At 48.4% G+C, this 24,558-nt stretch overlaps 1 protein-coding gene across 4 annotated transcripts in view; it reads left to right on the top strand.

The window, feature by feature from the left end:
- The window catches only part of RPN2 (ribophorin II), a 57,121-nt gene that overhangs the window by 12,187 nt on the left and 20,376 nt on the right, over window positions 1–24,558 (top strand). For all 4 annotated transcript variants that reach the window (XM_008256021.5, XM_008256019.5, XM_089308000.1 and 1 more), the window contains exons 3-9: window positions 2,899–2,994; window positions 3,406–3,581; window positions 7,984–8,059; window positions 8,875–9,009; window positions 10,928–11,104; window positions 12,480–12,598; window positions 15,034–15,139. In XM_008256021.5, the coding sequence (XP_008254243.1) occupies window positions 2,899–2,994; window positions 3,406–3,581; window positions 7,984–8,059; window positions 8,875–9,009; window positions 10,928–11,104; window positions 12,480–12,598; window positions 15,034–15,139 (885 nt within the window). The remainder of the gene's footprint in view (window positions 1–2,898; window positions 2,995–3,405; window positions 3,582–7,983; window positions 8,060–8,874; window positions 9,010–10,927; window positions 11,105–12,479; window positions 12,599–15,033; window positions 15,140–24,558) is intronic.

Here is a 24,558-nt window from a genome sequence, read left to right as displayed (position 1 = left end):
AGACAGAGAGAAAGGTCTTCCTTTTCCGTTGGTTCACCCCCCAGCGGCTGCTATGGCCGGTGTGCTATGGCTGGTGTGCTGCGGCTGGCACGCTGCGCCGATTCGAAGCCAGGAGCCAGGTGCTTCCTCCTGGTCTCCCATGCGGGTGCAGGGCCCAAGCACTTGGGCCATCCTCCACTGCCTTCCTGGGCCACAGCAGAGAGCTGGCCTGGAAGAGGTGCAACTGGGACAGAATCTGGTGCCCCGACCAGAACTAGAACCCGGGGTGCCAGCGCCGCAGGCGGAGGATTAGCCTAGTGAGCTGTGACGCCGGCCAGTGTTTAACTATTCTTAAGTGTACAGAAAGAGGGTGCACTGACTGATCATCCATCTGGGGCCTTCGGTGCTGGTGTTCTATCCCTGGTGCACCAGATGGCGACAGAGCATTGGGGAGCACACCCTGTCTTCCTGAAAGGGCTCCTCCGGTGGATTAGCTGCTTCTGCTTCAGGGCCCTGATCGATGTAAGGTGAAGTATTTTGTTCTCTCCTTTCTCTCTGGCTTCTCTCAAGCTTCTGGTAGAAATTTGAGACTTATTTACATTTTGTTCATAAAATATAAGTGATGGGTGTTTGGGACACTTGGGACACCTGCATCCCTTACTGACGGAGTGCCTGGGTTTGAGTCCCAACTCCACTTCCAATCACAGTGCCTGCTGTCGTGCGTCCTGAGAGGCAGCAGGTCCTAGCTCAGGTTGTGGGTCCCTGCCACCACTTGGGAAACCCAGACTGAGTTCCCACCTCTGACTTTGCCCTGTCCAACCTCAGCTGTTGTGGGCATTTGGGGGGTGTGAACCAGCACATGGGAGATCTCTGTCCGTCTTTCAAATAAATAAATACATTTTTAAAATTAAAAAAGTATTTTGAGTAAAGTAACACATGCAAAGGGCAGGAGTTTGTCCCAAGGGTTAAGACACAGCTTGGGAAGCCCACATTCCATATGGAAGACCTGGATTCGGTTCCTAGCTGCTGGCCCAGTCCTGGTGTTGCAGGCATTTAGGGAGTAAACCATCAGATGGAAAATTCCTATCACTCTGCCTCTCAAATAAAATGAAAATGGGGGGGAAAAAGTAACTCAAGCGTGCAGTAAAACACGAGGTGATTCAGAATGGTTGTGGTGACAAGCAGTAGTCCTGTGCGTGGTCCACCTTGACCTGCTCCCTGGCTTACTCCTCGGAAGCACCCACTTCTGTTTTCATTACCATATAATTTTGTATAGCTGAATTTTATATTACTTCAAACTGTTTAGCAATTTAGCTATTAAAGTATCTTTCTTGGAGTTGGAGAGAGTCGAAGTTCCATGGGTTTCAGGAGCTTCTTGTGCCAGTCACTGTGACGGGCACTCAGCAAAGTCCCTGCCCCGGGATCTGTCCTGGCGGTGATGTCAGCAAAGGCTTTGTGGACGAGGGGACACCCGATGAAGACAGGACCTGGTCTGGCCGACAGCAAGGACAGGGAGGGGAGTAGCAGGCTCCTGAGCCCGGGGGAGCTGGAAGGCTGCAGGGTAGAGTCTGCTGGGGGGTGTGAGCGAGTGTGGTGGTACCTCGGGCACGGGGGGGCGGACCAGTCAGGAGGGCATTTTGTGGTGGCAGAAACTCTGGATAAGGCAGCACCGAGGAGCTTTTGCAGTCGCCAACACAATTTCCTACGTGTATTGGAAGAGCCCTCTTGGGGGTGCGTACAGAACGGCTTGTGTGGGTTAGGAGAACTTGGGAGATGATGGCGACAATCCAGTTGAGAAATGGCAAGGGCCTGCCTGCCTGCAGGCAGAGACAGAAGCCAGAGGGCAAGATTGGGCCTGAGAAACAAAAAGGAGGCGGACTTGACAGGCTCAGGGAGGAAGGGCATGGCAGAAGACGATTCCCAGCATGCTGGTTTGGGCAGTTAGAGGCACGCTGATGCCTGTGCAAGAGCCGGGAAGTCCAGTGGGAGACATGGGAGGTTTTAGGCTCATTTTAGATTTGCTGAGCCTGACTCGGCTTTGATGATATCTAGAGGAGACCCCAAGACAGTTGGGGTCACTGGAGACCGCCACTTCTGGCTTTGACATCTTCCTCAGGGTACTAAGCCACTGCAAGCCCAGTTCTATTTTCTGTTAAACGAGGAGACGGCAACACCTGTCACAGTCCTTGTGTTCACCAAGAAGTGTCCACAGAGACAGAAACCTCCTGTTCTCCCTTACATGGAGGAGCTAAAATTAAAACGGGAAAAGCCAGAAAATAAAAAAAGAAAGATGCCCACATCTATCAGTTTTGTGGCAAATATAGTGTTTTATCAAACTTTGTTTTAAATTTTTGCCATATTGTTAAGAATTATATATTACTATAGTTTGAATGATTTTGTGACTATTTTAAAATTTACTTTGAGTGAAGTTGAGCATCTTTTCAACTGATCATTTGCAGTAACTGGCCTATTTTCCTGCTGAACTGTGGTCTTTTTACTTCTGGTGGAGCATCAAGCCTTTGACTATAATGTAACTTTAAAAATACATTATCAAAAATAAAGTTCATAGGAAAGTAAACACAGATCATAAAAAAAAAAAAAAAAAAAAAAAAACAATTTAAAAAGTCCAGCAGAGGTCATGGCCAGAGCGAGGGATTGGTGAAGAGACTTCTCTCCTTCCTTCCTAGGGCTCAGAGGACCTCGACCCTGCAAGCCAGTTACTCCTTACATTCTGAAGTCAGCAATTTGGGGTGTTTTCAGTGTCCAACAAAAAAAACTGCTTGCAGGAATGAAATTTTATGTAGTTTGTACTTTAAGTCCTTATAGAAGATGGCTTAGAATTTTGCTTATGTTAAAACCATCTTGACTGCCCAGCCACTGTGTATGTCACCTCTTACCATTGACTTTCCCTCTGTTTAGAAAGCGTGTGCCTTCATCAAATCTAACCTTGACCCCAGCAACGTGGATTCCCTGTTCTACGCCTCCCAGTCCAGCCAGGTCCTCTCAGGGTGTGAGGTGAGTCCAGGTTCCTGCTCTGACTGCAAGCGTGAAGCACGTCTGTACATCTCTCGAGGGCCCCTTGACTTTTCGTGGGTCTGGAACTGTCCCCTACTGCTGCCACTCTGGCTCTGGAAGGGCTTGGCTTTTTCTTCCCATTTCCCTTGAACATCTAAAAATGTGCACAGTAGCCCTCATACCAGGTTTCTGGAAATCGCTGTATTGAACACAGGAGACCCATGTAAGTAACTTGTCAGCAGCTTTTAAGGAGGGGGGAGCTGGGGTTTTGCAGCCGTTTCTCTCTGGTGTCTGAGGATTGGCGGGGACACGTCTGGCGAGGCGGGTGTGACTGGCAGTTGCTCTGTGTGCCACGTCGGGCAAGCTCATCACACATTGCCAGAACCTGAAACTCTGCCAATCCTTTCTCAGATCTCTGTTTCCAATGAAACCAAAGACCTGCTTCTGGCGACTGTCAGCGAAGACTCTTCCGTGGCCCAGATCTACCATGCAGTGGCCGCCCTGAGTGGCTTTGGCCTTCCTGTGGCGTCCCAGGAAGCACTCGGGGCCCTTACTGCTCGTCTTTCCAAGGAGGAGACTGTCCTGGCGTGAGTTGTCATCTTGAGGCTTCTCAGGCTTCCTGGAAGCTGTCCTTGGGGGGTTCATTCGTTGGTGCAGGAACCATTTCTTGGGCATCTATGTGTCAGGTCCTCTGCTGGGCATGGCAGACATCACGCTAAGTTAAACCAGATGAGATCATGTCCTGTGGAGCTCACGTAGGTGCAGGCCTCTGCAAGCTGCTCAGGCAGAGGGCATGGGGCAGGCGTTGGACGGAGCAGTTAAGGTGCTACCTGGGACACCACCTGGGACACTCACATCCCATACAGAATGCCTGGGTTCAGCTTCTGCCTCTGCTTCTGATTCTGGCTTCCTGGTGGTGCAGACCCTGTGAGGCATCCAAGTGGCTCGAGTGCTTGGGCCCCAGCCACCTATGTGGGAGATACGGATGGAGTTCTGAGTTCCCAGCTTCAGCCTGGCCAGTGCCAGCTGTTGCAGGCATTTGGGAGTGAACCAGCAGATGGAACTCTGTCTTTTCTCTCTTTATTTATTTTTTTTTTTTGTCTCTCTGCTTTTCCAAATAAATAACTAAATAAGCCAGATACTAGCACACAGAGGCACAGCTGCCTTCTGACGCGGTGGGCTAGAGTGGTGGGCCACATGCATGTCTTGCCGAGGCTTGGCCGGCACGGGGATATGTTGGCAGTGGGAACTCTGTAAAGAAGGCTGGGGGAGTCCTTTGGAGCTGCGGGAGCGTGGGCCTCAGCAGGTGGGGTTCTCTAGGAGCTACACTCCGCTGCCCTGGACTGGCACCACCCAGGAAAGGGACTGAGCAGCTTTCCTGTTTGTTGTAAAAGGAAATGTAACTGATTTCAGGGTAGTAAACTTAAACATGATAATACATGTTGTTTTAACGTTAAAACTCCTCATTGGAAGCTGGTTTTTGTTGTTTTCTGTGTGTTTCCACGTAACTGCCACCCCTGAAAGAGCAGGTGGAGGACCTGGAGTCCTGTTCATTGTTTTCGAAGAAGCTGGTGACACCGGTTTCCCCTTTCAGAACAGGAAGATGCTTCCCAAGTTTTGTTGGCTAACAACCAGATTTCCTCTAAACTAGCAGCTTTGTAAAGGCCGGGTCCACTGTCAGTTGCCTGCCTGCCTGCCTGCCTGCCTGCCTCTCTCTCTCTCTCTCTCTCACACCCTCCTCACATTCACATGATCGGTAAACAGTGACTTTGGGGTCAGTGTTTGGGGGCTGGTATTTTGTACACACTTTGCCCAGGCCTTGGTCTTTTGATTTCAAACCACATATGTTGATCTCTGCTATAATTCCTTTGTGGTAGAATTCTTCCTTGGTCACCACATCTCATGTCATGATGTCACTGTACTTGCCTTACTGCAGAATAGTCACTTTGGCCTCTTAAGCACAAAAGAAAGTCTTCCTCAAACTCCCAGAAAAGGAAGATGTACAAGGCAAGCCCACGCTCCTGGGGGTCAGGGAGACTTTGCATTGAACACTGCTGTGTGACCTCGGGCAGGTTCCTAACATCTGTGAGCCCCATCTGCAAGTGCCAGCATTAGTGAGGTGATTGACATGAGAGCCCAGTGCCGTGTCTGGCTGCTAGTGGGCACACAGGAAATGGAGTTCCTTCTCTAGAGCGTTTCCTCCCGAGGCTCCTCTCTCAGGGAGCTGACTGGTTACTGCCTTGTGTGTCGCGGTTATTTCCATATTAGAGCGTAAGCTGTTTTATCTACAGTGTTTATGGAACTTGACACATGGTAAGTACCCAGCCAGAATTAATAAAACCTAAACAATGACACGCCAGTCGCTTCGTCAGGGAGAAAGCACTAAGGTAGAAAGAGCTCATGCTTTGGATCAGGCGGATCTATTTTTTTTTTTCTTTTTTGGGGCTAAAGATCTATTTATTTTATTTATTTGAAAGGCAGAGTGACAGGGAGAGACAGAGAGATCTTCATTCCACTGGTTCACTCCCCCAAATGGCTGCAATGGCCAGGGCTGAGCCAGGCCAAAGTTAGGAGCCTGGAACTCCATCTGAGTTTCCTACAAGGGTGGCAGGGACCCAAACACGTGTGCCACCTTCCACTGCTTTCCCAGGCGGGTTAACAGGGAGCTGGATTGGAAGTGGAGCACCTGGGACTTGAACTGACACTACAGTGTGGAATACTTGCATCACAGGCAGTGACGTAACCCATTGTGCCACAACACCAGCCCCAGGTGGAGTTGTTTTCAAGTCCAAACTTTTACTCAGTACCTCTGTGGCCCCGAGTGGGCTATTTAGCTCACCTAAGCATCAGGATTTTGATTCATTAAACCTGGAGAATGTTTGTTTCACAGGGTTATTGTGAAGATTAAACTGGTAGAAGTTCTTAATGTGATTGCTAAGTTGCCCTTTTTGAGGAAATCTGATATAAACTAAGGTTCTTCTGAATGGGCCTTCTGCGTTTAAGTGGACTTACTCTAGGAAGTGTTTGTTTCTGAACTTGAATGGAAAAAAGAAAGAACTTGCAGGTTTGAATAAACTTTGTGAAGCTGTCACGTGGGCCCTCAGAAACCAGTCTCTGAGTCATCTGCCGCACAGGGTCTGCTCTGGTGGCGTTGGAATATTGCGCTGCTGCCGGGGAGGAGGCCGGCGTTGAAGCCGGTGACGTGGCTTCTCTAAAGCTCAGCACATTCACTTCATCCTGAGACTTCAGAGGTTACTACCAGCACGGCCCACAGTCGTTCCATAGCAGAGGAAAATGATATCTTTCTTTTTAAATTATTTATTTATTTGAAAGTCAGAGTTACACAGAAAGAGAAGGGGAGGCAGAGAGAGAGAGAGAGAGAGGGAGAGGTCTTCCATCCGCTGGTTCACCCCCCAGCTGGCTGCAATGGCAGGAGCTATGCTGATTCAAAGCCAGGAGCCGGGAGCCTCCTCCAGGACTCCCACGTGAGTGAGGGGCCAAGAACCTGGGTCATCCTCTTACTGCTTCCCCAGGCCATAACAGAGAGCTGGATTGGAAGTGGAGCAGCTGGGTCTCGAACTGGTGTCCATATGGGATGCCAGCGCTTCAGGCCAGAGCATTAACCTGCTGAACCACAGTGCCCGCCCCAATTGAAAAGTTGTTCCCACGCTGTCTTTACAGGCTTCACCAAGCTCCGTGTTTCCCATGGGTAGATGTGGATTTGTCTCTTGTTTGGAAATTCAGGTTTTATTTTCTAAGTGCATTATAACAATAGGTGTCCCCTGAGTATTCTGGAGGCTTCCCTGTTAATTGGGACTCCTCTGTTTTCCAGCTTGTCATCTTCATGAACTTAGTTTTCCATGGGGGGAACCTAAGTTGTTATGATCTTGACACGAGTGGCCAGAGCCTCGCCTTCCATTCCCTGTCATGTTGACTTGATAAGTGGTGGTTTCCTACCAGGGCCCTGGTGTCTAGGGAATTAGGGAGCCAGTCCAGGGTTGGGCAGCCATCTGTGTAACCACCAGGGGGCCTCAGCATTCTCCATTTCACCCAGAAAAGGCACCATTTATATTTTCCAAATTATTTGCATTAACAGAATAAATTCTGACTTTTAAAAATTCATATGTATACCCACGTATCACGTTCCACCTTCAAAAATTTATCTTGTAGACATACACTCATAAATGGGTTAAAATATATGAATTCATAAACAAGAACCAAGTTCTGATTACGTGCTACAAAGGGATGAGCACTGAAAACATGATGCTAAGTAAGATGCCCAACAAAGAGTATCACATGTTGTAGGATCCCGTTTATATGAAACACGGAGAACAGGTAAAGCTGTAGACACAGAACAGATTGCTGATTGCCAGGAGGAGGAGAAACTGCTGAACGGTCTCAGTGTTTTGTATGTGATGCCCTTGGACCAAAATGGAATTCCTGGCGTGGTGGGGGGGAACCTGTGCTCCTTCTCTGTCCACAGTTCCTACTGCTGGCTGTGTTACCTGGGTTGCCTTCTCAAGTTAGAATAATCTTTTCTAATCTTTGTCACGTCTTTCCCAGCTGGATTGTTAATAAACTCCTTAAAGGCTAAGATCAGCTTATATTTCTGAAGAATCAGAACGAGCAGGGGTGGGTATTTGGCCTACTGGTAGGGATGCCCATTGTCAGTGCCTGCGTCCGGTATCTGCCTTCAGATGCTTACTTGGACTTCCTGCTAATCCTGGGGCATAGTGGTGATGGCTCAAGTGGTGGGGTTCTTGCCACCCACATAGGAGACCTGGATTCAGTTCCCAGCTTGGCCCTGTCCATTACAGACATTTGAGAAGTGAACCAGCAGAGGAGAGCTCACTCTGTCTCTGCCTCTCCAAAACCCCCAAAAAAGCAAGCCTAGGCTATTTTGTGGCAGTTTCCAACTATCCATATGTGGAAAGGGGGAAAGGAGAAAGGAGACTTGTCATTCATTGGGTTCTGCTCTTTACCTTCCAGAACAATCCAGGCCTTGCAGACAGCATCCCACCTGTCCCAGCAGGCTGATCTGAGGAGCATCGTGGAGGAGATCGAGGTGAGCATGTGATCTGTCAGATGGGTCCCAGCTCCTGTCAGTGACAGCTCCTGAAGAGCCATGCACACGTGACTGTTAAGAGTCAGTTACGTCCTCTCTCTCTCTACAGCACACTTGGGTTCTTCATATGAGGGCAGTATGTCCCAGGGAGTGTGTGTTAGGCTGAGTTAATCAGGCAACGAACTGCTTTTCCAGCTGTTTGTAGATAGAATCTAAGAGTCTGCAAGTTTTAGAGCCCAACAAACCTAGAATTCAGATTTTTCTTCCTGCCGTTTCTTTGTAGTCTTAGGCAAGTTATGTAATGCCCCTAGCCTCAGTTTCCTCATGAGGTGGGTGTAGGCACAGGGGAGGTTCTGATGCATCTTGTACAGAACAGGCACTGGGTCATGGTTGTGACTTTTGTTAGCCCTCCACCATTTGCCCAGAACACCCTGCTGCCTGGGGAGCCCTGCTGTGGACTGCGTGGCCAGCAATGACAGGCAGTCCTGGTCCTGTTGCTCGGGAGAGCAGTGTGTCTCTCTTCGTCCTCTGGAGCCCTGAGTGAGAGAGAGAAGTGCTGTGCTTTGTAGGTGCTGTCCAGTAGACGGCCATGGGCTCCATCTGTGTTGTAATGCTGCCTGGTGCACTGCCACCTGGCCTCCCCGCCTGCTGCCCACAGCTGCTGGGGCCTGGGCTTGGACAGGGTCTGTACAGTACAGTTTACTCTCTGAGAAAGTGCCAGGCGACCAGGTGATGTTCAGACCTAGAGCGGGAGATCCCTCCACCCGGCGTCCATGCCGGCCTGACATCACCGTGCGTCTCTTCTGTTGGGACAGGACCTCGTTGCTCGCCTGGATGAGCTGGGGGGCGTGTATCTCCAGTTTGAAGAAGGCCTGGAAACAACAGCGTTATTTGTGGCTGCCACCTACAGACTCATGGACCATGTGGGGACTGAACCGTCCATCAAGGAGGTACCTAACAGTTCTCAGGCGTGACACCCAAGGGGTTGTCACTGTCATCTGCTGAGGGTGGCTTTTTCAGAGAGGGGTGTTCAGAAGCACCTTGGGGTGTCACTTAACATCCTGCGGTTGGCACTGAGAATGAGAAGACGCCTGTCCACAAGAAGCTGGGTGTTAGTGGAGCAGGCGACAGCCAGTGGTCACCCTTGCTGTGAGGGGTACGGGCATGTCAGGACGTGGTCGCCCTTGTTGTGAGGGGAACGTGTGTGGCAAGACGGCCATGTGTGTTGTACTTGCTTTGTCTCTGTCCTGTCCCTCTCCTTCCTGCTTGTCACATGAAGCTTTCACTTTGGTGGCCCATGCAAATCCTCTTTGTCTTGAGAAGTGTCCTCTACTTGAAAATCTTGCCTTGTCCCTCCCTCCATGTGCCAGCATTGGTTACATCGTAACTAATCCTGGCTGATGGACACATTGCCTCTGCCAGGCATCCCTCAGTAGTTCATTCCCTGGCTCTCTTTTCAGGAGGAGCTTGTTAACCTGCAGGAACTTGGGGGGTGGCCTGAATGTGGGAAGTCTGCTGGAACCTTCTTTGTACCCTTTGTGAGAAGGTTCCTAGCCCTTGACCTGAAGTCCTTAAAATGCAAGCTGCTATTACACTGTAGGAGAGATTTAGGTTTCATTTCTTTGCACAGAAAATAATTATCTGTCTCGGATAACTTGAATTATTTTCTCCAGATGATATGAGCTAATAATTTATTTGTCTATTTGCATTCTTCTATCTTTTCCTTTAGCCTAAGTGTAGGAGGCCTAACAATATCCTGTCTTCTCATTTTTGTTATGGGTGAGAATTCAGGAATTCAGCATCTTATGGTACAAATGATTTGAGGATTCTCTATACACCGTAAAGTGGATTAATGAGCACCATTCTACATATATAGCTTAAACTTTCTTGCTTTATTTTCAAGCTGCTGCTAACCAGGTATTTGGCTGGAGTAATTTTGCTGTCATTGTATTTGACACAACAGTGCTGGTGAACAGTCACCCATTTTCACATGTCAGCAGCCTAGTGGTGGAAGAATGTAATTGGCACAATTAAGGGGAATTATTTCAAGTTGACGGTGAATAACACTGTCAGGAACAAGGGAGTTCTTTTGTTAGATGATGAATTTAAAAAAGCAGAGCTGACTGGGATGGAAAATGTTCCCTCCTCGGTAAACAACCCCAGCATTTTAATAATGCCTTTTAGGTACCACTCTTAAAAAATGGCTTTTCGTTTTCCCCTTAAGCAGCCCATTCATTCTTACTGGAGAGTTATTTCCATTTCTTTCTAATAATATGCATTTTGGCTATAAAGTTTGGCCTTAGAAATACAGACCTAGCCCAGTTTACTGGCTGGAGGGGCTGTGAGGGAAGGTGGTTTAGCCAGGAGGGTGATGGGAGTCAGGAAAGAACCTTCTGCTGTGGGAGAGCTCTGCGGACAGAATAGCCCACGGGGAATGCTGGGCTCCCCTCACAGTCTTCACTTTTTTCCATTACAAACACCCTTCACCTCAGTTTCCCCATTAGGAAAAGCTTGGTAATATTGCTCTTTGAGGCTTTTTGTCAGGATTCAAGTTAGTGTGTGTAGTTTTTATTATACAGGCATTTTACACGTGCGTGCTAATGTATGTAGTTTATACTATACTTCGCATCTCAGGAGTTGCCATTCACGAAACGGCTGACAGATAAACGCCTGCCTGTCAGTTTGCAGTGGAAGACAGAAAACCAACCAAATCCAGGTTTGAACTTTAAGTGCAGCCTGTTTGCTTTAATGCAGAATCTGGGGATTAATGGCTAAAAGACCATCTAGAGGCACAGGCGAAACAGCTAAGGACTGACGGGGATCTGGCGGGGGCGGGCGCTCTCCAGCTGTGTTTCTGTTGTCCCTCAGGACCAGGTCATCCAGCTGATGAACACCATCTTCAGCAAGAAGAACTTCGACTCGCTCTCAGAAGCCTTCAGCGTGGCCTCTGCTGCCGCCGCCCTCTCCCAGAACCGCTACCACGTGCCAGTGGTAGTTGTGTCTGAGGGCCCTGGTTCCGACGCTCACGAGCAGGCCATCCTGCGGGTACGACTTGCACGCCCAGAACATGCTCCTCTGATCTCCCTTTCCAGTACAGGGCTTTCCGAAACCTCGAGTCGGGTCCACAGCCAGCTGGCGTCCCCATGAGCACAGGCCGGCCAAGCCCAAGGCGCGACTCGTTTCCCTTCGCCTGGAAGCGGGGATGTGCCTGCTGGGTGGGCCACAGACCCCTTCAAATCAGCCAAAGAAGCTGTTAGTTTTTTTTCCCTCTGCGAGGCTTTAAAATAGGACAGGCTTGCTGTAAATTAAGTGCAAAAGTTGTATTTCTGGGTCCATAACTCTGGCTGTATAGAGAAGTCTGTGTGCAGAATGCATTTCCCTCGGCCATACTTGCTGCACACATTGTATTAAGACAGCTGTTTTAATTCCCCAGTGATTCTGGTGCCCACGCTGGTAGTTGTTAATTGGGTGCTTGGCCTCTTCCTGCCTCCTCACAGGAAGCGTTCCCCACCCCCCAGTAGGGACCACTGGCCTCTCTTTTGGTGCTACATCTTGCCTTAGAGAGGGCATTCTGTTTGGACTGCAGTGGTAACCTAACTTTTGTCTGCACGTTGTTGGCATTCTGCGTGGGGCCCCTTTGCCTTGAGTTCCATCTGCTTTGATGGCCCGTGCAGATCGCCTCCTGAGGATGTGGCCTGCACTTCAGCGTGGTCCGCCTTCTCCAGGTGTCCTGCTTGTAGCCCTCCTCAGCGGGGCTGGGAAAGTAAGCTGACTGGCGTAGCTCACTGTGAGTCACGGGGGCTGGGAGGGGACAAAGTGGACAAAGCACCAGCTCTGAGCTTGGTGACTGGGGTTGAGTTCTGGACCCACCACTTAAGCGGCAGTCCTTTAACCTCTTTGGGCCTCACTTTCTTTATCTGTGAAATGGGAGCTATGCTGTCTATCTCGTGCTCATGATGGGCATACAGCTGACATTCAGCTAATGGGAGTTAAGAATGTTAATGCGTATTTACTCGGTTTCCTGATGCTGATACCTTCCTAAAGCGTTTTTCTTGCTGACAGTATTTTTTTTTTAAAGAGATTGGTAGAAGGGTAGAGCAGGACACGAGTAAACTGGAAATGTAGCTGTCTGTGTCATTTTGGGTCCGGTCGTTCTCTTTCCTTGGGCTTCACTTGCCTTCTGGCAACTGGGACAGGGTCCTCCCCAGTGCTGGCGTTCTGTGATCTGTCCTGTCCTAACCCAAATGTGTTCCTCCTGTATTTGATCTCTGATAGGCAGCAGAGCAGAGGTCAGTGAAACTTCCTGAAGGAAGGCGTGTTCTCCTGCAGGGCTTGCTCCCTGTAGTTAAGGACCCCACAAGCAAAATCCTCTTCTCTCTTAGCCTTTGTTGCTACAGATAATTTTTCTGTTTATTTCTAGTTGCAAGTCTCCAATGTTCTGTCGCAGCCTCTGACTCAGGCCACTGTGAAATTAGAACATGCTAAATCTGTTGCTTCCAGAGCCACTGTCCTCCAAAAGACAACTTTCACGCCTGTCGGGTGAGTCCTGAGCACGGTTTTGCAGAGCCTGTTTGTTTTGGGACCTTAGCTTGCAGCCAGTATAACAGATTAATTGGATATTGCCAAGATTAGGAAAACAAATTTACCTAAATTTCAGTTCAGTAAATTTTGATTACTGATAGCAGAATCCTAAAGTAGATAAATACAAGAAGAGGATTAAAAATGTTTTTTTTTTTTTTTCCATTTTATTTGGAAGGAAGCAAAGACAAACAGATCTTCCATCCACTGATTCCCTGCCCAAATGCCCACAACAGCTGAGGCTGGGCTAGGCTAAAGCTAGGAGTCCAGAACTCAGTCAGGGCCGCCCTGTGGGTGGCAGGGACCCAAGTACCTTGAGGCATCATTCGCTGCCTCCCAGAGTGTGCATTGGCAGGGCCTGGAATTGGAAGCAGAGCTGGGACTCGACCCCAGGCACTCTGATATGTGACGTAGGCATTGCAATCAGCATCTTAACTCCTGCACCAAATGCCTCAGGAAAGGATTTTTTAGTTTGTTTATTTTTTTTAAAGATTTATTTATTTACTTGAAAGAGTTACAGAGAGAGGCAGAAGCAGACAGAGAGAGATCTTTCATCCACTGGTTCACTCCCCAGCTGGCTGCAACAGCTGGAGCTGTGCCCATCCAAAACCAGGAGCCAGGAGCTTCCTCCAGTTCTCACATGCAGATGCAGCGGCCCAAGGACTTGGGCCATCTTCTACTGCTTTCCCAGGCCATAGCAGAGAGCTGGATCGGAAGTGGAGCAGCCAGGTCTCAAACCGGCGCCCATATGGGATGCCGGCATTGCAGGTGGTGGCCTTACCCACTACGCCACAGCGCCGGCCCCAATTACCCATAATTCTATCACCCAGAGATCATAGCTTCTGACACTTGACAGTCCTTTTTTGTTGATTGCTTTTCTGCGCATATAAACATACTTTTAAAATTGAATGAGGTCAGGCCGGCGCCGCGGCTCACTAGGCTAATCCTCCGCCTTGCGGCGCCGGCACACCGGGTTCTAGTCCCGGTCGGGACGCCGGATTCTGTCCCGGTTGCCCCTCTTCCAGGCCAGCTCTCTGCTGTGGCCAGGGAGTGCAGTGGAGGATGGCCCAAGTGCTTGGGCCCTGCACCCCATGGGAGACCAGGATAAGTACCTGGTTCCTGCCTTCGGATCAGCGTAGTGCGCCGGCCGCAGCGCACCGGCCATAGCGCACCGGCCGTGGCGGCCATTGGAGGGTGAACCAACGGCCAAAGGAAGACCTTTCTCTCTGTCTCTCTCACTGTCCTCTGCCTGTCAAAAAAAAAAAAAAAAAAAAATTGAATGAGGTCTATGCTTTGTCTCTAACAGTATGTCATGAAAATTTACCCCTAGGATTAAACATCCTACAAGCATGTTTAATGGCTGTATATTATTGCTATGTAAATTTTTAAAATTAAGAGTCAGTTTTTACATGAAATTTCAGTTATTAAGATATCAGAAGTTTTGCATTTTAAGGAAAATATGTATTTGTTAGTCATAAATATACATAAGCATTTTGTGTAATTAAAAAGCAAAATAATTTTAGGAATGACATATGGAGTGGTAAAAGTGCTGGGGTTTTGCTATATGGGTAGAGTTAGGGATTTTCTCCCTTAGCACTAATTTTTTCAAAGTATATGTTTATTTTGTTTGAAAGACAAACTGAGAGAGATTTTTCATGTGCTGGCTCACTCCGCAAATGCCTGCAACAGTCAGGGCTGAGCCCTGCCCAAACCGGGAGCCTGGAACTGAAACCAGGTCTCCCCTGTGGTGGCAAGGACCCAAGTTGTGAGCCATTGTCTGCTGCCTTCTGGTGTGCACATTAACAGGAAGCTGGATTGGAAGGCGGAGGAGCTGGGATTTGAACCCAGGGACTCTGCTATTGGGTATGGGTGTCCCAAGCAGGGACTTAACCACTGTGCCAAATACCCACCCTATTGTTAATTTTTTATTAATTAAAGTAAGATATGTCCTTTTTTTTGGAAATTCACAAGACATGGAAAAATGGAAATACCGCAAAATCACCCACAATGATACTCCAGTGCACCCAGCTGATTTGAATATTTTAGAGTATTTCCTCTGTGTTTGTTGTTCTAAATGTAATTAGGATCCCACTCTAGGTTGATCTGACCTGTATTAAACTGTGGAAGCTGCCAGAGGGAGTTGGGGTTTAGAAGCTGAGGAGGAAACAGACAAGAAAATTTTGGAAATTTAGGAGGGAGGTTGATTTAGGTGGCTGCGTTTTCCCCACGTGGTAACTTGTGATGGAGCAAGGGAGATTCCCCATGGTGGGGCAGGAAGTGGAGGAGCTGAGGGACGTAGCTGGGACTGTTGCAAGGAGAGGCTTCATAGCACCTGCTTGTTGTATTCCTGACTCTCCTATGGGAGTTCTTGCTAACTCTTTTGTCATCTTTCACAGGGATGTGTTTGAACTAAACTTCATGAATGTCAAATTTTCCAGTGGCTATTATGACTTCTCTGTCAAAGTTGAAGGTGACAACCGTTACATTGCCAATGCTGTAGAGGTGAGTGCATGCCTTGTCCCTGATGTGCAGGGAAGTGAGCTGGCTAAGGTCTCGACATTAGTCATCTGGTGTCTTCTGCACACAGAGGGACAGGTGTGAGCTACGCTGCTTGACAGCCCTGGCCATGGCAGTGTATTGAGAACTTGTTTGGGGCTGGTTATATTTGTAAATTACTCATTTTCCTTTATAATTTTACCTATCTTCCATAAAATTATGAAGTAGGAAAGTTAAAATAATCCATTCTATGCCTTTGTGCAGTAGGCTTTGGTATGTTTAGAAAGGGGCTGGTGCCAGCTGGTAGACAGAGTGTCAAGTGCCACATCTGGAACCCTGCGGCAAGGCTGCCTGGGTGACCTCATGGTGAATTGTGTCTCAGATGCTTCAGAGGCTGAAGCTCCAGGGGCAGGAGCTGGGCCCTGTTGGCCTCACGCTATGCAGGAATGACGTGGCCATGTTTGCCCTGCTGTTTAGAGTTTACCCCTTCAGACGCTGTGGCTTTTGTCTTAACCTTTATAGATGGACACTTATTTCAGATGTGTTACGCATTCTTCCACTTTGGAAACTGTGGGACAGGGTGAGCGTTTTCTCTCTCTGAATTAGGGTCATCAGTGCAACCCTTTCTTGAAGGCCTGCTCGACAACAAGCACTGTTCTGGGTGCTTTTGGTGCCATTATTGATTTGTACAACAGTGCCGAGAGCCGGCAGGGGTACGGGGAGGTCATCTTCACTTCATCGATGAGGCTCAGAGGGGAAGTTGCTTGTCCAGGGTCATCCTGCCTGGGTGGGTGCCCTGCACAGTCCTAGTGGAGTTAGTGTTGCCCTGGAGGCTGCAGAGCTGGCCTGCAGTAACGTGCCTTTCTCCTGCCTCTGCCACCGCATTGAGTTGTCGGTGCACAGTGTTGCCACTGTCACGGCCTTAGCTGGATCTCCTGACAGCTTTGCCACTGTGTTAGCCCCTTTATGAAAGGCAAAGTGGGGGCCGGCGCTGTGGCGTAGCAGCTAAAGCTGCCGCCTGTGGTGCTGACATCCCATATGGATGCCATTTGAGACCTGGCTGCTCCTCTTTCTGATCCACCTCTCTGCTATGGCCTGGGAAAGCAGTAGAAGATGGCCCAAGTCCTTGGGCCCCTGCAGCCGCGTGGGAGACCTGGAGGAAGCTCCTGGCTCCTGGCTTCAGATTGGCCCAGCTCCAGCCATTGTGGCCATTTGGGGAGTGATCTGGCTGATTGAAGATCTCTCTTTGCCTCTGCCTCTCTGTAGCTCTGCCTTTCAAATTAATAAACAAATCTTCAAAAGAAAGAGAGAGAGAGAGCTTCTATCTGCTGGTTTGGTCCCCAAATACTCAAAGCAGCTGAAGCTGAGCCAGGCCCAAGCCAGGAGCCCAGAACTTTATCTGGGTCTCTCACTTGGGTGGCCGGGCCCTAAGCCCTTGTGTCATCATCTGCTGCCTTCCAGAATGCATTACAGGGAGCTGGATCGGAAGCAGAGGAGCTGATGTTTGAGCTGACATGCCAATATGGAATGTGGGCGTCCCAAGTGGCAGCTTAGCCAGCTGTGCCTCAATGCCTGCCCCGTAATGTAATGATTAATATCAGGAAATTGACATGGGTAAGATACTGTTAACTAATTTACAGCTCTTAATTCAGATTTTCCCAGTTGTCTCACCAATGTCCCTTAATGATCCAGTTTTCAATCCAGGAACCAGAAATTAATTCTGGGTCTCCCACATGGGTGGTAGAGTCCCATCGACTTGAGCCTTTTCCTGTGCCCGCCAGGGTCTGCATTAGCGGAAATTTGGAGTCAGGAGCCAAGCTCTTTAGCAAATGCAGGTCCTAGGCTATGGGATACAAACATCTTAACCATGAGGCCAAACGCCCGCCTTGACCTTGACACTTCTGAGGAGTACTAGCTGTTTATGCTGTAGACCTCGCCTGGATTTGGGTTTGTCGGATGCTTTTTCCCGGCTAAACTCAGGTCTCTGATTCGTCTGTGGAGATGATCTGACATTGGTATTGGTCCTCAGTGCGCCATGTTAAGCTGTGTGTGGTGGTGTGTCCTGTTGCCAGACGTTGTAACTTTGCTGTGAAGCTGCAGGTTTTCTGTTTGTGGGGCGATGCTTTGAGACTCGCAGGTATCCTTATCACCTTGTCTGTAATCGTTATTGCTGTGGCATTTGCTGAAAGGTGATTTCCTGCATTCCTTCTATATTTACTAGTTGGAATTCTACCCTAAGAAGAAAACTATTCTTTTTCCTTCATTTAATCAGTTATGTGAAGCTTTAATAAACAGCTGTGTGTTTATATTGCATTGTGGATATGTGCTTTGCCGTGTGTGTAACGGCTGTTTCTGTCCTTGGCTTTCTTGCTCATGTCATCCATTTCCTGGATCGGCCTCCTCAAGTTGGCTTCTCTGACGCTTTCTTTTGCTGAGAAGGGTTGGCAGCTGGAAGGCTTGACCTTTTCAGAAGCGGGACATTGTTTAACATAGGTAGATTAAACACTTGCATTCAAAATTTGGCAGAAAGGAAAATGTTTTCTGGAACCCTAGGCTCTGCCTCATGTCTGACCTTTTGGGCGTGAGACATCTCATCCCAGTCCATTCGCTAACACGAAATATGGAAAGAAACTATTTTATTGTGTTCCTTGAACTTTAAAATCCCAGATTCTTATTGTTTCCTTCATTGACAGGCGGCCTTGTTTGCAACCTACATGAGAAGGAAAACTTCCCCATCCCCATCAAACTACCCTTTCTTCTCCAGCTTAAATGCCAGGTTTATTCTTTTCAGCTGTTCTTACACTCATCCTGTCCTTACACGTCTAACTTCTAGTCACTTCTGAAGTCTGGCTGCCCCCTCTTCTGCATGTTTTCTCTGAGCCTTTTGTTTTACTAGGAAACCAAATCGCCAAATTGCTGTTCATATACTTACCATTGGCTGAAATTCTCAGTTTTTATAATTTGATGGGTAGGAAATGGTTCCTTGTTTTAATGTTTTTCCTTTGCTACTAGTAAAATTGAACATCTTTACTTTTTGTAAGATTTATTTTTTATTTATTTGAAAGGCAGAGCTACAGAGAGAGGGAGAGAGAGATATCTTCCATCTACTGATTCACTTCCTAAATGGCTGCAATGGCCGAGAATGGGGCTGGCCAAAGCCAGGAGCCTGGAGCTTCTTCTTGGTCTCCCACATGAGTGTAGGGCCCAAGTACTTGGGCCATTTTCTGCTGTTTTCCCAAGCACACGCCGTAGGCCACAATGCCAACCCTCCTTTCTGCTGCTTTTCTCAGACCATTAACAGGGAACTGGATTGAGAGTGGAGCAGCCGGAACAGAAATCAGTGTCCGTATGGGGTGCTGGTGTTGCAGCCGGAGGCTTAATTCGCTATGCCACAACAGTGACCCCGAACCCGCACTTTGATTTGGGACACAAGATCACGAGTGGTGGCTTAACCTGCTGTGCCACGACACCAGCCCCCAAGGGGTATATTAGCCTCTGCCCCAAATACCTGCCCCTCTGATGTGTTTTGAGTTAATTTTGATTTATTGTGTGAGTTAGGGCTCTACCCCTTTTGCATGTAGATATCCAGTTGTCCCAGCAGCATTTGTTGAAAAGACTATCCTTTGCTTGTTGAATTGCTTTGGCATCATTGTCAGAAATCACTTGACCATAAATGTAAGGGTTAATTTCTAGACTCCCAATTTTTTTCCCTTAATTTGTATTTTTGTCTTAATGCCAGTGCCACACTGTCTTGATTGCCATAACAGCTTGACTTTTTGTAACGTCAAATCTGGTTTTTGTCCAGCTGTTTCTGTGGTTGTGGTAAAAATTATCTAAGTATGAAATAGCAGAAATGGCTAATGGCTGTTGTTCATACAACGATAATAAGCGCCTGTTGAGGGCATTTGCTGTCCTCCTTCCTGGAGATGGAGTAGGCATTACAAATCTCTCTTTCCCTCTTCATTACATTAGAGCAGCGAGAGAGAGAGTTGGCCCTGACCTCTGCCATATACGTAGCTTTATTTTGTAATCTCAGTAATAGTCGCACTTAGAGCCTCGAAGCAGGCCAGCAGGTCCCGTCTCCTCTCCCTGGAGACGCTGACATTGGTCAGAGTGCATTAGCGGTGGTTTGGTGGGGAAGGCCTGGAATAGCACTCATTGACATTGAGCTGGCTATTGGGGAAGCTTGGGTTTTAGAAGCTTTCATTAGCATTAATTGCCCCTAATGTACCATCATTTTTGACAGTAATAAGCTAAACAGGGGGCTATTACTCCCAGCAGAAAGACTGTTTCCTGATGTTAAGCCATTTTTGCAGTGTATGTGAATGCCAGCAGGCAAAGAAAGGGCTGGCACAGAGTGGAGGAAAGCAGGCCTCCCTGCCTTCCTAGTGGGGAAACAAGCCCCTGTTGCAAACCTAACCATACAGGGCTGCTTTGACGGAAGGAGCCGCCAACCGGGGTGCTCCACTAGATTCCTTCAGACAGGGCCTTGAGAAAAGTTAGGATGATTTCTGTTTCTCAATTTGCTTTAAAGAAAGCATGAACAAGTTTTTCTCTGGGGTGTTTCCAGAGACCCATCATCTGTATTAAGATTCGGAGAGCGTTAAAACAGTGTCTGCAGTAAAGGAAGAAACTGTAACTTGGGAAGCCTTTTTTTCTTTTTTTTTAAGATTTATTTTATTGAAAGGCAGAGTTACAGAGAGATGGAGAGAGATCTTCTATCAGCTGGTTCACTCCCCAAATGGCCGCAACAGCTGGGATTGGGCCAGGCTGAAGCCAGAAGCCAGGAGCCAGGAGCTTCTTCCAGGTCTCTCACGTTGGTACTGGGCCATTCTGGGCCATTCTCTCTTTCTCTCTCTTGTTTTTTTTTTTTTTAATGGTTTTTGTTGTTGGATGCTTTAAGATCATGTTTTCTTTCTTTCTTTCTTTTTTTTATTTATTTGACAGGTAGAGTTATAGACAGTGAGAGAGAAAGGTCTTCCTTCTGTTGTTTCACTTCCCAAATGGCCGCTACAGCCGGCACTGTGCCAATCCAAAGCCAGAAGCCAGGTGCTTCTTCCTGGTCTCCCATGCGGGTGCAGGGGCCCAAGCACTTGGCCATCCTCCACTGCCCTCCTGGGCCACAGCAGAGAGCTGGACTGGGAGAGGAGCAACCAGGACTAGAACCTGGCGCCCATATGGGATGCCGGTGCCGCAGGCGGAGGATTAACCAAGTGAGCCACAGCGCCGGCCCCCCCCCCCTTTTTTTTTTTTTGAAGATTTATTTATTTATTTGAAAGTCAGAGTTACACAGAGAGAAGGAGAGGCACAGAGAGAGAGAGAGAGATGTTCCATCCAATAGTTCACTCCCTAGATGGCCACAACAGCTGGAGCTGCACTGATCCGAAGCCAGGAGCCATGAGCTCTTCTGGGTGTCCCACATGGGTGCAGGGGCCCAAGGACTTGGGCCATCCTCTGCTGCTTTCCCAGGCCACAGCAGAGAGCTGGATTGGCAGTGGAGCAGCCAGGTCCCGAGCCGGCACCCATATGGGATGCCCGTACTTCAGGCCATTGCGTTAACCCATTGTACCACAGCGTTGGCCCTGGGCCATTCTCCACTGCTTTTCCAGGCCCACTAGCAGGGAGCTGGATTGGAAGTAGAGCAGCCAGGACTAGAACCAGCACCCATATGGGATGCCAGTGCTGCAGGCAGTGGCTTTACTCACTATGCCACAATACTGGCTCCTTAGGGACCCTTTTTTTGTGTTTGTTTTAATTTATTTGAGAGGCAGAGTTACAGAGAGAGGGAGAGACAGAGAGAGGTCTTCCATCTGCTGGTTCACTCTCCAGATGGCAGCAACAGCCAGAGCTGAGCTGATCCTGAGCCAGGAGCCAGGAGCTTCTTCTGGGTCCCCAACATGGGAGCAGGGGCCCAAGCACTTAGGTCATCTTCTACTGATTTCCCAGGCCATAGCAGAGAGCTGGATCATAAGTGGAACAGCCAGGACTTGAACTGGTGCCTATATGTAATGCCGACGCCACAGGCAGAGGCTTAGCCCACTATGCTACAACACCCGCCCCAAGGGAGCCTTTTAAAGTTAGGGCTGAGAGCAAACCAACAATGCCACCAGTTCTCTGCAGTTTGCCTGCTTGCTCCTCCCATGTTTCTGTGCATTTTGGGAATGCGCGTAATATCTTCAGAACAAACATGCAATGGTGTCTTGCTTATTTAGCAGGCGTTCGTGGCCAAGTTTATAGTCAGGATTCCCAGTGAAAACCCAGAAGTTGACGGCTTCCTTTGCTGTGGTGGAGATATGCCGAGGAGCCTGATGCTCTTCTGTGAACGTCTGTGAACATCCAGCTGCTGAAGGCAGAGGGCTGACTCTGAATGTATTTATTGGTGATACTGTGTTTAGTCTAAAAGAAACAACACAGTACGTGACCTGCAAGCTCATTATCTGGATAATTACTGTATTTTAGAAATAAGAGTAAAATATTCACATAGTTAACATTTTTCACACTGCAGCCATGGGATAAGCTGCTGTTTGCAACACTGGTGTCCCATATTAGAGTGCTGATTTTGAGGCCTGGCCTCTCTGCTTTCCATCCAGCTCCCTGCTAATGCACCTGGGAACGCAGCAGAAGATGGCCCAAGCACTTGGACCCTGCCACCCATATGGGAGACTGGGATGGAGTTCTTGCCTTTGGCTTCAGCCTTGCCCAGCCCTGGCTATTGGAGCCATTTGGGGAGTGAACTAGCAGCAAATGGACGAGCACTCTATTCCCCTTCCTCTCCCCCTTCTCCCTCTCCCCCAACTCTCCCCTCTCCTTCTCCTCCTTTCTTCCTTCTCCCTCTCCTCCCTAGTCTCCCTTTCCCTATTCCTGTCTGTGTCTCCCCTTCTCGTTCTGTTGCTATGCCTTTTGAATAAATAAATAAATCTTGAAAAATACAATTTTGAATGTGCACATGCATATAAATGAAATATGGAAGGTTTTCACAAATTCATGGAAAATTCACATTATAGGAAAACTGTATGTGGATTTCAAGCTATTTTGTACCATAATACTTACCTTTTAATTCCATTTTCTGTGAACTTTTTGAAGTACCCTGTGTAAACACCTTCTCCTGTCCCCTCAATTCAGAATTCGACCCTAATCCTTGGAGGACTCCATTATTACCAGTCTCTTACACATCCTTTAGAACAGTAAATGTAAGCCCTCCCTCCCTCCCTCTTCCTCCCTCCCTCCCTCCCTCCCTCCCTCCCTCCCTCTCTCTCTCTCTCTCTCTCTCTTTCTTTCTTTCTTTCTTTCTTTCTTTCTTTCTTTCTTTCTTTCATATTTATTTATTTTTTTGAGAGGTAGAGTTACAGAGAGAGAGGTCTTTATCTGCTGCTTCACTCCCCAGATGGCCACAACAGCCAGAACCAAGCCAAGCCAGTCTGAAGCCAGGAGCTTCTTCTGGGTGTCCCATGCAGGTGCAGGGGCCCAAGAACTTGAGCCATCTTCCACTGTTTTCGCAGGCCATAAGCAGAGAGCTGAATCAGAAGAGGAGCAGCCAGGACCCAAATCCGTGCCCAGATGGGATGCTGGCGCCATAGGCAGAGGCTCAGCCTGTGCGCCACAGCGCCAGCCCAGCATACGCTTTCTTAATGTACACAGAAAGGAGCATTTGATGAAGTGTTGAATTCTTTGTTTTCGTCACAAAGCAGAGGCTCCCACCTTCCCCTGTGGGTGTCTGTTAACCTGAAGGCCAGCCCCACTGCTGTGTTTCACCTGATGCCTAGAGTCAGCGACAGGCAGTGAAGCTGGTATAGTCCTGTCACTAGGTGGCTGTGTACCCGAAAGTGGGAGGTACCAGTGCCGCGTCTGTCCAGCCATTCACATCGATCCTAGTGTGCACATACCTTTGTGTATTGAACTAGTCCCTTTTTTATGGGCATACCAGTAGGATGATTTCAAGACGAAGTTTACAAATTAAATGAATGAGTTCTGAAGATAGTAAGTCACAGAAATGAAAAGGGAATTATCTGGTTCATGCTGATAAAAACTGCAGAGTAGAGACTGTGAAGACAGATAGTTCTTACAGCATGGAATATTACTAATTTACCTCTCTCTGGACTAGCGGACTGCCTAAGCCCCCCATACCTGCTCCCTCGTCTTCCTGCTGCTGGACGTTTAGCAGGGGGGCACCCCAGGCAGATTTGATTCCTGTTCTTTACCCCATGCTTTCATGGCCCTTTGTACATCTGTCCATTAATGCAGTCCCCTGTTCTGTTATAGTCGTGCTCTGCCTATGGGGCAGAAGTGCATCCTGTAACCCCTGGACATCCCTTGCACCCGGGTGCTCCACCTGCCATAGCGGGGGCAGGGAAAGTGGCCTCAGCAGGGTATTTACTGAGGATCGGTACACTAATTGAAGCTCCTGGGCTACTTTGAGTCTTCCACTCCACTGTCTTCAGTCGGAAGTGGAGCTACTGTGTGCCTGGGCTAGGCTTTAAACAGCAAAGCTAGCCCTTGATCTCAGAGCTGTTGGGAGGTTGTCTACTCAGTAGGGAGCTCAAGGAGGAAAGGGGAAGCTCCTTGGCTCCCCTGGGAGGGTCTGTCTGACTTGATGGCTGTCTTCCCTCCACCTCCATTGCCACGATTCACCCAGACTCAGCGACAAAGATGGTGCTAAATGTAGCTCTGCCAAGAGGTGGCCATGTATTCAGAAGTGGATGGTGATATCCTTGCAGCTTCTGGTAATAAATCTTTTGCCTTTTTTTTTTTTTAAACAAAACAGAACACCCTTATTCAACCTGATAATTGAGGTTATTGTCACAAAATAGTCATTATGGAGGCCAGGGAGAAAGAATCAAGGAATTACTTGACAGCTATCTTTTATTTTTTTATTTATTTATTTGACAAGTAGAGTTATAGACAGAGAGAGACGGAGAGAAAGGTCTTCCTTCCATTGGTTCACTCCCCAAATGGCCGCCGCGGCTGGCGCTGCACCCATCCGAAGCCAGGAGCCAGGTGCTTCTTCCTGGTCTCCCATGCGGGTGCAGGGGCCCAAGCACTTGGGCCATCCTCCACTGCCCTCCCGGGCCACAGCAGAGAGCTGGCCTGGAAGAGGAGCAACCAGGACTAGAACCCAGTGCCCATATGGGATGCCGGTGCTGCAGGCGGAGGATTAACCAAGTGAGCCACGGCACATTGCCCCTTGTTAATTTTTCTCATTTGCTGTCAATTTGAGGCTGTCACACCTTGATACAGCCTTTTAGAAAAATGCTAAAGCTATCCTTCAATTATTTGCCCAGCCTTCTATCTCTATTTCTGGATCCTGGCATAGAATATAAACCAGTGGATTTGGCAAGGATTTCCTTAAGTGTTATGTTCAAGCCTATCAAATATTTGGAAGGCTCTCAGATATATTTGCACATAAAAGCACCTTGGGTTTGCATAAC

Source organism: Oryctolagus cuniculus, chromosome 11 (assembly GCF_051225735.1).
Source record: "Oryctolagus cuniculus isolate XC-2025 breed Fujian yellow rabbit chromosome 11, ASM5122573v1, whole genome shotgun sequence".
NCBI classification, from domain to species: Eukaryota; Metazoa; Chordata; class Mammalia; order Lagomorpha; family Leporidae; genus Oryctolagus; species Oryctolagus cuniculus.
Note: the sequence above shows the minus strand (reverse complement) of the source record. Positions and strands in the feature narration are given on the sequence as shown.